This window comes from Oxyura jamaicensis, chromosome 2 (genome assembly GCF_011077185.1).
Source record: "Oxyura jamaicensis isolate SHBP4307 breed ruddy duck chromosome 2, BPBGC_Ojam_1.0, whole genome shotgun sequence".
Taxonomy (NCBI): domain Eukaryota; kingdom Metazoa; phylum Chordata; class Aves; order Anseriformes; family Anatidae; genus Oxyura; species Oxyura jamaicensis.
Genome location: NC_048894.1, coordinates 36828291 through 36842285, shown reverse-complemented (window position 1 = coordinate 36842285; position 13995 = coordinate 36828291). Strand labels below are relative to the sequence as shown.

General features: G+C 37.8%; 1 protein-coding gene across 1 annotated transcript in view; it reads left to right on the top strand.

Moving 5' to 3' along the window:
* Positions 1 to 163: 163 nt before the first annotated feature.
* HACL1 (2-hydroxyacyl-CoA lyase 1) overlaps positions 164 to 13995 on the top strand; it is an 18777-nt gene continuing 4945 nt past the window's right edge. The window contains exons 1-10 of the mRNA XM_035318040.1: positions 164 to 263; positions 1132 to 1236; positions 4887 to 4927; positions 6079 to 6159; positions 9023 to 9095; positions 9604 to 9681; positions 10610 to 10704; positions 11189 to 11301; positions 11848 to 11983; positions 13129 to 13234. Of these exons, the coding sequence (XP_035173931.1) occupies positions 204 to 263; positions 1132 to 1236; positions 4887 to 4927; positions 6079 to 6159; positions 9023 to 9095; positions 9604 to 9681; positions 10610 to 10704; positions 11189 to 11301; positions 11848 to 11983; positions 13129 to 13234 (888 nt within the window). The 5' untranslated portion in view covers positions 164 to 203. The remainder of the gene's footprint in view (positions 264 to 1131; positions 1237 to 4886; positions 4928 to 6078; positions 6160 to 9022; positions 9096 to 9603; positions 9682 to 10609; positions 10705 to 11188; positions 11302 to 11847; positions 11984 to 13128; positions 13235 to 13995) is intronic.

Genomic DNA, 13995 nt, shown 5'->3' with positions numbered 1-13995 from the left:
CGCCGCCCCGGCCGTTTAACGGCCGCCCCCTAGCGGCCCAACGGCCGCCGCCTCCCGCACTCTGACTGAGCGCCCGCTCTGGCCAATGGGAGCCCTTCCTCACCGCCCAGCGGCGGGTTAGGCCCTCCTTCTCTGCTGTCTCATTGGCCAGGTGGATTGTCACTCACCCGCCTCACGAGCTGCCGCTGCGTCGAGGCGCTGTCATGGCGGAGGGGGAGGCGGTGAGCGGGGCCCGGCTGGTGGCCGAGGCCCTCCGAGCTCAAGTAAGGGCCCGGCCGTGGGGCGAGGCGAGGCCGGGGAGGAGTGGCCGTGCGTGGCCGGCCTCCCCCTGTTGCCTGGGCTGGGCACGGTTTGCCCTGAGGGGGGGTCCCATAGAGGCTGGGGGGGTCAGGTAACGGGCGGAGGTGAGGGAGCGGTGGGGGTGGAGGTCTGTGGGACCGCTGCCCAGAGGCCTTCGCTCGGCTCATCCCCCTCAGGAGCCTGCTGGGCCCTCACCTGGGCAAACTCACCGCAGGCTGCTGTCACGCAACGCCCATCAACCCTTCCACTGGTACACGGCACCTGCAGCACGTTTGCAGTTATCACTAGTCCCTATTGTTTCTAAACTCGACATGATGCAGAATTGGCACTAGTCTCACCAAAAGCCTTTCTGTTGGGACTACCGCATACTAAAAGGTAGCTCGGTTGCTATAAAAATTCGTATCATCTTTTCATTTGTCAGTTTGTCCTCACAAAGTATAATCCCACTTGTTTCTTGGGGCTTTTCTTAACATTAATTCTCACTGAAAGCTTAACAAGAGGAAACCATACTAGGAGTTCTCAGAATCAGTACAGCTGACATACTGAGTAATGGGAAAATAACAGAGGAGAGACATCACATATGATAAGTGGTCAGCAGAAAGAGCTGAACGTGGTGAATGCTGAGCTGCGCAGAGCCATTGTGAGCAGTGGGTTTTGGAGGTCTGCAAGCCGTGGAACAATTACAGAGGACTGCGCTGCAAATGCCAGTATTGTACACATTCTTACAATAGCCCATGAACTTCTAAACAAATATATGTGGTGGTATAGTGTTGGTTTTTTTTCACTGTCTTTTGGAAACCATTCTTATGGCTTATAACATTTTCTTTTTAGAATATTGAATACATGTTTGGCATTGTTGGTATTCCAGTCACTGAAATTGCAGTTGCAGCCCAAGCAGTTGGAATCAAATACATAGGAATGAGAAATGAACAAGCTGTAAGTATATACTTGGTAGGACCAATCTTTTCTGTGTTTTACACCAAAATGAAATCCATCTTCTTACTAGAAAGAATGTAGCCTCTGAAAATTCTTTTAAGGAGACAGTAGAGAAACAGTTACCGCACTAGTCTACACTTCAATAGTCTTTATATATTTCAGGTTAGTTGCGTAAGTATCAGAAATTAGACTTGAGGTCATTAGCATTTTGATTGTTTTGCCACAATTGTGATTGCCACTGTTCTGGGTTTGTTTTTTCCCAGTAGCAACATACCCAGAATTCAGTGGTCTCCTGGATGTCCCGAGGTTGAATATGAATACCTCAAATTCAATTAAGAATGATACGAATAACTCTCCTGAAGCAGGAGGTCATGAGCTGTGTGGTTTTGATGTCTAATCCTGACACGCTTATAGGAGTGTGAGAACGCAGAGGAATGCATGACTCTGCGTGGAAAATCTGTATCTACCATGTGAGAGAGGCAAACGTGCTAATGTATTTATAAGGTATATTTAATACAGGATGTCAACACGGTCTTTATATTCCTGTACATCACTTAGCAAGTATTCTAATTTTAGTTTTGGTTATTAACATGATTGAAATTAATTTTGTCATGTGTCTGTAATTAACAGGGAAGATTGCTTTGCACTGCAAAATGAAATGCTATTTATCACTCTTTACTAGTCTCTTGTTAGAGCAAGGAAGACAAGAAACACGTTGTAAACAGTGAGATACTTTTGCTTAGGCGAACAGCAATAGCTTGAAGACTTGTTTTAGCATCAAAATGTCAGGGTTTCTCTTCTCGGGGAATGGGCAAGGAAGGATGAGCAAGGACATCTTGTGGTGGGTTTTGCTTTGTTGTTTGTCCTCAATGAAAACAGTATCTGCTTGGCAGAGGAGAGAGTAAAATGTTTGTATGTACAGTGTTTTCAAGATACAGTTAACATTTACATGTGATGGTTTTAATTGTCCAAGTTTATTAGTTGTGCAGTGTGGTTGGAGAGGACATGTATGCAACTACTTCCTTTATTCATTTTCATGTACGTGATCGGAGATGTATGGAAGATAAAGTTTTTTCCGGGGGTTGAGTGTACTCCTTATTTCTGAGCCAGATGTAGCAAAAGCACGTTTGTATAAGAACTTGTTAGAGCAGGAAGATCAGATTAAAGCATGAAGTTAAAGGTTTATCCTTCAGCTAATCCCTGCAGCCTGTAACACGGTACAGATTTGCTAGTGGCAGTTTAACCCCTGTCCCACTTGAACACTGGGGAGTTATGTTGCAACTCCACAGGGGCGTGTCTTTTGTGCGTTTGTCCCTGGGTGCAGATCACTCTGATAGATTTAGGAGATCAATAGGTTAGTTTTAAACTTTATAAAAATAAAAATACTATTTGATTTTTAGTCATTGCTAATGTTTAGTTCTTAATCTTAAACAGTATACAGAGCTGTGTATCCAGAGCAATCCATTTTTGATAACTGTGTCCTGTGTTTGTGATGAACATCCAGCGTACTGGCACTGGTGCAGTAAGGTTGGTGCTGATGCTCATAGCTGCCAAGGGAATCGGGCTTGAGAGCCCTTCAGTAAGGGCAGCTGGAAACAAAACGGGCATCTTTTTTTCTCCACCCCCCATCCAAGATCTAATTTTCTAAGATGTTGCAGTCTTTGAACAGTTTGTAGCCCTTGGCCTCCACGCCTGGACTGTGGACTGTGTGGTGTTGGATGTGTGCTGATGTCCCAAGGCAGGTGCTTTGCCCTGTCACACATTTGGGTTGTTCCGTTCTGTTTTCTTGTTTCAAAGTTGCATTTTTTCAGTGGCCAGTAATAGTCCATGAGCAACTTGTTTATTCTTGGACTTCTGCTTTCAACCTGTGGTCACACCTGCAAGGAAAGGCTTTTCAAGGCTCGCGCTTAAGCTGTACATCAAAACAAAAGACACCATGTAGCAAGCAGCAAGCTCACATTCCTACAGCAAGTTCTCCTAGCAAGTTGGTCATAAGCCCTACTGCCAGTCCCAGAACATATAGGGTAAGGTACCTTTAGGCACAAGTAGCATAAGGACCTCAGGCCTGCTCCTCGACATGGTTGTACTGTTTTTACCAGATCACTGCATACAAAAATGTTTAAACATTGCTTACTAGTTATGTTGTATTCATTTGCATGTATTTGACTTCAAAACAGGCTAAGATTTAGTTAAACCCTGTTTAATGTTTCCATTTGTCTGGGAGCAACAGGCCTCTTTTAGCTACAGTTCAAAAGCCGGTGTTCACATGAGTAGTTCTAAATTTTGACTTCAGTGCCAACACCTGGATTTTTTAGCAAGATATTTCTTGCTAATGCTGATTGCAGTTTGGAAGGTTAATGACTTTTTATATACCCTGGTCCTTCTGGACTGTGTGAGGAACATAAGGATCTGCTTTCAGCTGAGCCACTGTGTTGTGACCTTGACAGATAATATGCATGCTGGTGCTCACGTGTTAGTGGGATGGGGCATGAGGTTCAGAAGTAACAGTAAGAATGAAAAACCCCTTTTACAAAACATCTTTCAAGTATAGCTTCAGAGAACTATTCACAGTATCCTAATCTCTAAATAGTGATAGTTTTAGTCATGTTGCTTCCTTGCAGAAAGAAGCAGTAAAAACCTTAATGGTAATGACTGTACGTGAACTTAAATTCTGTGTGCTGTTTATTTTGCCACTGAGTTCTCAAACAACATTGCCATGGAAACTCAGCACCGTTCTTTGAGCTTCATTAGCAGGATTTTATTAACACCTACTCCAAATATTATTTCTAAACTTTTGCACACCAATGTCATCAAATAGTTACGTAATTCTTATATCAGTGACATTTTTATTCTCTATGTCTTGTCAGTGTGCTTTTTTGTCAGCGATTCCCTATCCTAGTGCTGCAAAGAAAATAAGGTGTGCTTATTATTCCTCTAAGCCCCACATTTTTGGTGTGACAGTTAGTCTATATATGTAGGAGCCTGAGGATATTCAAGACAGTTTCTCCTTCCATGTAACAGCTTATTATAAATCTGCTTTCACTCATTTAAACTGAGATTGCTAACATGTTCTGTTACCTAGAATTATTCATAGGTTTGAGGAAAATGTTTAGCAGCTCACTAAAGTTTTAGAAGGTTCTTTGGTGTTACTTACTCTTCTAAATACAATAGTACTTAAAATATAATAATAATAATAAAAATATAAAAAAATCCCAACTGCATTTCAAAATAAAAGAGGTAGACTAGAAGGCCAGAAGTTTACTTAAAAAAAATAAGTTGAAAAATTATTTTTTTCACCTTAAGTGTTGGAACCTGATGATCTCAAGACAAAATTATGATTTCAACCTTTCACTTAACTTGTGAAATACAATGAGTCATTCCAGTGATGGTTGGATTTCTGTTTGTTGCCTGTCTACATAAATCCTTCTTCCATGTTATATGTGAAGAGAAGTTCTGAGATTTTTCATGTAAATCTTCATGAGCACAACTCTGTAATGGGGAAGGTGGAGGGGTTCTTCTATAGAAGCTGTATTTATCAGGGAAAAATCTGTACCTGCTTAATTTTAGTATTGCTATTGAACATTATTTACGTATCATGAAATACATTTATAATAATAAATGTATAATTAATTCCACAATCTTTTCAACAGGCCTGTTATGCTGCATCTGCTATTGGATATTTGACTGGCAGGTACATTCCTTATTTACCAATATTTATTGTAATTTATATTAACAGAAGCTAGGAACATTTTTCTGTTTTGGAGCTTTTTTTTTAGCATGTGCAGATATAGGGCAGTTAAAATGGCACATCATTTTTAAATTAATTGTCAGTACAGTTGTCAATATTTCTGTTGGTATGATTCAGGGCAGGAGCTAAAACTCATGTAATACTGTTAATCTTATAACTGTCTTTAATTCTTCCCTTTTGATTTCTGATTATTTGCTTAACACCATTAGTATGAGGGGGAGAAATGATACTACCATGGTTTGCTGCAACGTGGTGGGCCTGCTATACCTTAATCTTGTCATTATTTTACTCGACTAATCATGTGCCTGCCAGTCTACCCTTCTCCTGAGATGAAATGCTGGCGTCTCCTCATGTACCACATTTTGGTCTTAGCGTTGGGAAGCATCCTGTGGCTTGTGATTTAAAGGGTATCCCAGGGATCATTTCCTAAAATTAAATCAGGTGTCTGCTTGCTCAAAAATGCAGACGATGATGCAGATGATCAATCCTTATTCTATCTGCAAGTATTATACCTGTGATACACAGTTGTTTGGATTTTCTTCCTTTCAATAATCCTCTAGAAAGAAGATTTTTTTTTCTCCTATTTAAAGAGTCTGTAGAGCCACTAAGGAATGCTCACTAGTTAAAATCGAGGATTTTCATCTCACTGGAATAAGAAGTGCCTGTGCCTGAATTAGACTATAATAGAGTTATAAATAAGTTTGCATTGAGTCAGGTGTACTTTTCTCTTTGTGAGCTTTCTTCATTGACACCTAGTGCTAAAGTGGAGTTGAGAAAACTGAAAATGGGGGGCATACAAAATCCACATCAACACTAAATGGTGGAGCAGATGTGGTAAAAGAAACACGGAGCTGTGTAACCATGATGCGAAACATGGTGAACCTGTGTATATTGCAGACAGACCTTGCATGAGAGGGTGGCATGTAACAACAGTTCACGTGCTTTTTTTAATTGGGTTGATAAAGTTAAATGATTTCTGATTGCAATATCTGTATTTAGTCCTTCATATAAGTTCCATGTTGTCGATGCATTTTGAAAACATGAGTACGAGTTTAATATCTTGCATTTCAGCATCTTCTTTTTCTTCCCTCTAGGCCAGGAGTATGTCTTGTAGTGTCTGGTCCAGGTTTTTTACATGCCCTTGGTGGGATGGCAAATGCAACCGTGAACTGCTGGTAATTTAAGTGCATTTTCTCTTTAAAATTCTAATAATTATTTGCTATTGTTTATTGCAGATTTTGAGCTCTGCATTATTTAGTATGGGACCTTTTTTTCTTCTTGCAATCAGAAGTAAATTCTTCATTTGTCTTCCTAAGAGGAATCTAGTTCATTTTTTTGTACTCTCCTGGATAAAATTCTTCTTTTTTCTTACCCCAATATGCATTATTAAAAAAATCTATTGACATAGCTGATGGCATAGATACATTTTCAAATATAGATGATATTCAGCCTATAATGCTTTACAGATTTTTTGAAGAGTTTGAGCTTTTTCTAAATTGAAAAGCCACATTACCTTTGAATTACTGTATTTGCCATATTTCGTACATGAACAAATTGACAATTGCATTGTTAAAATCTGTGTTTGCTCCCCATGCAGACATTGAGGGGTAATTAAGAATTGAATTAAATAATGGTACAGCAATAACATTTACTCCCACAAACCTGCACTGAAACATGGCAACTTTAGCTGGTCTGCCACTAAAAGCTGTTCAGAATGCTGTATGAGGTATTTTGGGGAGAAGCTGTGGTGTTAGCAAGCACATGTCATGTGGAGAATTGGATTAGTAATGGTTGATGGACAAGGGAAGCTAGATAATGGGAGCTCTAGCTAACAAAGTTTCTCACACTTTGAAAAAAGACATCTAGTGTTCAAACTCTTTAAAAAAAATATAACTAGAGTTTTGTTGTCCCTATGTGACTTTATCTAAAAACAAATCACATGAAAACATCACATTTGAACAGCCATGAATTTGGCCATTATTAAAAAAAAAAAAAAAAGTCATGCTGCTTGCTGGAGACATTTCTCTTTTTCTCAAAGTTGATTTTTGTCTGAGATAAGCTCTGTTTACCTGACTTTATCTTGTGTAAACCTGTACACCTGGCAAAAGATAAAGAAGTGACTTATCTAGTTTAGCAGAATGTTTGACAATGGAGTATGCAGCTGGGAGCAAAAGTTAGAGAGAGGGCTTCTCACTTCTGTGGCAACAAGGTGTTATGTCTCCTGCTCTATACCATCCTGTGCAAGGAAGAGGCATAAGGAGACCAAATTTGTAGGGCAAGGTTAGCACCCAGCATTTAGACTTGTGATTCCGTGACATTATACCTGGCTTTTAACATGCTACAGTGGATGAGCATTGGCTTACTTCTCACAGGGGGAGGCCAGTAGCTGAACTGACCCCACAGGTACTGACTTTGAGTAATCCTAATGGATAGTCCTTAGAGCTCAGAGTAATCCTCCTTGAGCCTGGAGACCTGTTCTTCTGATTACTGTTTCAGTCCCATCCGGTTAAAAAACAAACAAACAAACAAAAAACTCTTCTGTATCAACTGGAAGAAAGTCAAGCAGTCTGATGGCACAATTTACTAGTGTTGTGTTTTTAGATTTCATTGCCTGAGCATAGATTGGCTGAGTGGAAGAGCCTTTAGTTTAACGTGGAAACTTGTCACAGTGAGCTGTTGGACACGTAAATCTCGTCAACTAGGAAGCTAGCGAGGCCTTGGTAAACTACATTTCCAAGGGTATAATGTGTTACTTCATGTTAAAAATTACTTACAACACTGCTGCTTCCTCTCCTGCCTCATTCTGAGCAAAAGTTTTTGTTATTTAAGTTAGGCTGTGAAAATAAACTTCAAAGAAGAGTTTGCATTAGTTTTAAGATTTCTGTATACAGTAGCATGGTCCAGTATTGTTCTTTACCAGAGATTGCAGTTGAATATTTTTTTTTTCAGTTTACTAAAGTTCTTCTCTTCCAAGTCCATAATGCTTGATACTCTCATTAGTTTCATTGTAGTCAGTGTTCTTCCTGCTTCACTGTTGTTTTGGACTTAATTTAATTGAACTACTTGCAGTAATAAGCACTGCTCTTAAAAATGTCTACAGTATAGTGCCAGTAGTACAGTATGATGATTACACAGGGGAAAAACTTATTTCTGGTTACAATTATATAAGATTTAAAAGTAAAATCAAATATTTTGAAGGTATAGCTGTTGGGGGTAGCTATATTAAGAACAGAGTACTCTCCTTATTTCAATATTGGGAAGTAGTGTTTATTTTTTTATTAAAACTTTTAAATAAAAAATGAAAAAGGAACATAGGGTTTATCACTGTTAAACAGATTGGTTTTACATGGATAGTAATAATCATTTTGCCAAAGAGAGAGAAAAAAGAAAACAGTGCGTACCATCAGTGGAGTAAAATTTTCCATAAGGGTTTTCCACAGAGGTAAGATACAGCCTCAAGCTCTAATCTCACCATGTCAAGGGATCAGAACTGAGGTTTTGATTTGTGGCAGAGAAAAGGCCTGGTTATGAATCTCAGACCTAGATAAACATATCCCAAAATCTTACAGGTGATTAAATTTAGGATTATGCTTTGCACATGCTGTTAAAGTTTCAGTTTAACACATTATATAGATAAATGCTGTCAAAGGAAAGGCTTTATCTATCTGAAGAGAAATTGTTTTAAGAGCAAAAGCCTGGAAAGCTTGAAGCATCAGCTGTTGTCATTTCTCTCAAACTACCATGCCACCCATGCTGTCAAACTAATTAAAATTGCTAGTAATACAGCTGTTACAGAATTTTTATGCTTAGATGGAGATAATTTAATATGGCCAGACTGTCCTACAATTAGACACCTAAAGGCTGCTAGGAAGTCAACCACCTGATATTGATGTTCAGAGTCCACCCCTGGAATGGGCTGGCCACTTTCTATTCACGTTGATGTCTCAACAGTAGTAAGATTTGGCATTAAGTAGAGCTAACAGATGTGATTGCAATTACAAAAATATATGTATGCATATATCTTTTAATATTTTCTAGGCCTTTGATTGTTATTGGAGGGTCTTCTGACAGAAATCAGGAAACCATGGGAGCTTTCCAAGAATTTCCACAGGTACACAAACATATCACTTTCTACAAAATAGTTTCAGTTATATAACCAATGGTATTTCTTCCTTAACATAGGGATAACAATCCCAGACACTAACATTTCCTAGCAGATTGTGTAATGCTGTTGATTTGCTCCATCTACTGGTTGAAAATTGGCACTGTGTAATCCACCAGATTACTTGTCTTTGTCCACCATCATGCTGCAGTTCATGCTCTGTTTTAGGTCTCAGCTGGTGTTTATTGTCCTTGCCTGTCTGTTCTGAAATGGAAGAGAAAAAAAAATAAACTTTACAAGAACAGAAGCACCACTTTCTGGAAAAAATATGTAAGCACTCAGCAAATGAGTGTGGCTTGACAATTTACACCAGCTGAGGAACTTCGATTTTCTGTGTGGGAATTTTCCCCTTGTTGCTTTCAATTTGTCATTTTTTCATTTCACTCATGTTGAAGTGAGTTGGAAATGACCAAATCACTTTGATAAATGCATATAATCATTATATTGATTTATTTAGGTTGAAGCTGGTAGGCTGTACAACAAACTGTCCGTCCGCCCCAGCAGCCTAGAAGTTATTCCTGCTGTTATTGAAAAGGTATGAGAAAGTACTAAATTAGCAATAGAACATCTTGTAAATGTCTCCTACTGCTTGAGGTCTGGTTTGTTTTAGAAGTCACCCCTGACACCCAGGGCTTTTTTTATTTTTTTCTACGAATAGTGCTATGGAAAAGATTAGAAATAAATACTGTTCCAATCTGATGTTTACTGATGCCTGCAGCATTTTTTGTTAGCTTCAGTCAGAGCTGCAAGGATTTTGATGAAAAAATGCTTTTAGGGAGATCTGCAAGAACTAGAAATGCAATAATGCAAACTTGATCTCTTTTAGCTCTGAAGTTCTGTTACTACATGCTTTCATTAAGTGAAGAAGATTTGGAGGGGGGAGGTGGAAAGGGTTGTATTTAGTTTTGGGGTGTGCAGATTGTTTTGTTTGTTTGTTCTGCATATGTTTGTCTGAGAAAGAACACATCCTTATCTCCATGCTTCAGGAAGGATTTCAAAAGACTCCTGCTGTAGCCATGTCAGCCTAAATTCTGCATACAATAATACTGTTTCCTGAAGTGCAAAATCTGAAATTCAGAGTATCTACCTGTAAGAGAAGAGCTAAGAGCCAAATAGAAGATGGAGGAGTTGGTTGTCTTTTTTCTGTGTTTATGCTACCTTAAATAAAATGTTTATTCTAGTATTTCCAAATACAATTGCTTGTAATACAGTTGTCTTATTCCATATTAAATAAAGAATTTACAGTCTAATACTGTGCATAGGCAGAAATGTAAATAACTGTTAAACCTTAAATCTATTGGTATAAATCAGTCCTTGGGATTTTTTCCTGTGAAGTTTCAGCAATCTTAAACACCTCACTACATACTGAAGCATGTTCCTTGTTGTGTTTCTTTGTTTGTTTGTTTGTTTTAAAGTTCTTTAGCATCCTTTCAAACAGGTTAAAACTGATCATCTGTTTCTAGGCTGTAAGAACCAGCATTTATGGGCGTCCAGGTTCTTGCTATATTGATATACCTGGGGATTTTGTAAATCTCGAAGTGAACAAGAGCTCTGTCAAGTATGTACAGATTATATTCATTATTTTTCAAGGCACTGAATAAATTTTAGTTTAAGTTTCTTTAGTATTTTCTTAAAACAAGAAAAAGATAAAAAGAACAAGACATCAAATAATTTGCTATGAGGCTAAAATAATGATACTTTTTTTTTGCTATGAGGCTAAAATAATGATACTATAAATTGACTTTCCATTATAATGTTATTTGGATTATAGTTTATCATTAAGCGTGCAAAAAATGAATTACTGTGATGGTAGAACACCAACGTTACTTCATCTCTGGAGTAATACTACCTATAAGATAAAAGAAATGTGCAAGAAAAAATTTGGAGTCTGTTTTAAAAATATATGTATCCTGTTCTGATAAATTCTGTGGGTAACATGGTGTGCAGCAGCTGTGGCTTTATGCTAAACAATGGGTCTTCTGACATCTCTTGTTTTGTTGTATTTTTTTTAAACACCCTCTTCTATTCTGATTGATTTCCAGGTACGTAGAATGCTGCCCACCACCTCCCATCAGCATGGCTGAACACTCTGCTGTATCCAAGGCAGTATCTCTGATCGCTCATGCCAAGCAGCCTCTGTTAATCATTGGCAAAGGTAGCATGCTTTGACTGTACATGTGTAGGAAAGACCAATGACCAAAATGATTTCTTTTCCCCATCAGTGTTAGCCATCGATTTTTCACATTCTATTAAAACAAACAAACAACAAAAAAAAAAACAAAAACAAACAAAAAAAAAAACTTTGAAATTTGATGTTAAAATCTGTTCTGTTTTTATAACATTTTTTATGTAACCTCTTTTTCATCTAGGTTAAAAGAAAAGTCAATTGGTGAAATACAAGTTTAAGCAGAAAAAAATCAGATAGCCATTTTCTTAACTGTAGAGATACTACCAGGAATTCTAAAATTCCCGACTAATTTCTGTGCCATAATACAGAACTTAGCCCACCCAAAATGACATTTGAACCCAAGTACCTATTGTTTGGTGTGTCCTATTTGAGTTGTCCAGAATAAAAAATAACAGGCAGCTTTCATAATGGGAAATAGTGCTCTTTCTGCCACTGTTGTAATCAGGCTAATTGAAACGCAGGTGGATGCAGTAGGTTTCAATAGTATTAAGCAGTCTATTTTGTTTCATTCAGGTGCTGCTTATTCACATGCTGAAAACAACATCCGAAAGTTGGTGGACCTCTGTGGACTGCCTTTTTTGCCTACACCAATGGCAAAAGGAGTAGTTCCTGATAACCATCCAAATTGTGTAGCTGCAGCAAGATCCACGTAAATATAAAGCAAGGCTTCTAATCCTAACGTCTGAGAAACAACTGGGAATTGTGGTGTTTTACAAATTCCAGGGAAGACCAAACGTATACATCAGAAAGTGTTTTCAGCTATGTTTTGCAGCTCATTATAGAGCGTTGAAGATCTTGCTTGGAAAGAAACAACAAATTTAGGTGGATTGCTTCTGACAACGCTTAGAATGCGGACCAGGAAGATACTTGTCTGAGAGCTAGTATTTTGTAGCTATGAAACCTACGGCAAGTAGATGTATCAATGTTGTTAGTGTGTATTTCATAACAAAGTGAAGCTAGTGAACAGTTTATCTTAAGTATTTAATTTAGTGCACCACTTGAAAAACTATTAGCTTTCTATTTTCACACCAGAGAAGCAAAAGATGCACACAAGATGCTCACAGCAGACAGCAAACCTTGAACTGCTGTATTTGTGTGGTGTTTGCAGTACACCATCACTGAATTGCACTTTATTGAAAAAGAAAAGTATTTCAAAATCTTTAGAATGAATATATAAAAAATTAGTTTTTTAAAAAAAGTTTTTTGCAAAATTAATGTGAGCGAACTGTAAGAATCCTGGTAGGTATGAGTATGCACAGAATTAGCTTGCAGGTAGGACATTCACATACTCAAAACTAAAATATTTGCCCTTTGTCAAGCATTGTAGCTTTGTCATTGGTAAGCACGCTCATAAGAAAAATGGAGAATAAAAGAAAATACCATGTATTGTGTACGCAGCTGGAAGGTAAATTAACAGGAGCCTAAACTGAGAGGGCCACAACAATCTTAATTTTGGCAATTACTGTTGTCAGTTTCAGAGTAGTGAGTGTTTTGCTTTAAGCTCAGCATCATGATAGCATTTTGTTAGTCTTCCGGTGTTACAATTTCTTTCTTAACACAGTGTATTAGGAAAAGAGTAATTTTTTTCCTTGAGTTCCTAAACTCAAGAATGGCTTAATGATTGACTATGTAAAAGGTCAGGGGTTTATGGAGCTAAACAAGCAGCTTAGAGGAAGAAAGGATTATGCATATATTCTTGTGTTTGCTTTGGTGGTTAGTATTACTTCTAATTTTTAAAACACTATTAAATTTAACAGTAATTCCTCCTCATCTAATTCTTGTTTGCCTTTATAGGGCATTACAGCATGCTGATGTAGTCATCTTGCTTGGTGCAAGGTTGAACTGGATTTTGCATTTTGGTCTTCCGCCAAGGTTTCGACAAGATGTAAAGGTTATTCAGGTAAGCACAAAAAATGCAATTTGAAGGAAGTCCTCTGTGTTCCAGCATTGTCTAGAGCAGTTTTTGCAATTTATTCTGGTAGCATAGTTAGTTGGAAATATTGCTGTACAGACAGTGCAATAGAGTTGATTTAATTACGGTAGTTTTCTAGAAATAGTTGTGATTTCTTTAATTTTTATTTATTTATTACTTCCTTGTATTTTCTAAAAATGGTTAAAAAAACTTTTCCAGCTATAAAAGACTTGGTGCTGATGTTGTGAGGAGGGCAGACACTGTTGTATAGTTGTTTAATACAAGATTGGACTTTTGATATGCATGTGATCTTTGGAGCTCTGGAATTTCAGTGGTTGAAAACAAATTGTCCTTAAACTGCAAAACCTTTCGTACTGTTCGACTGCTTTCTCAGTTGCATGTTTTCAAAATACAATTACCTTCAGATCCAGAGTCAGTCAGTCATTGTAAGAGCTCAGTCACTCGGAGATGTTCATGGGAAAAAAAGAAAGAAAGGCTATTTAACTAATTAGTGTATTTGGTAATCTGCCAGCTCCTAGAAATACAAGTTGTTAAACAGATTATGCCCAAAAAATATTCTTCCTTAGAGCCTGTGATCGAAGAGTAATAGTTGACTTAGTGTGGTGTGGCTGGCCCACTTTCAGTGGTCTGGAACATTATCTCAGTTTCCAAACTTCATCTTTTGTAGAGGAATAACTTTTTTTTTTTTTTTTTTTTTTTTAAAAAAAAAAAAAAAAATTTTTTTTTTT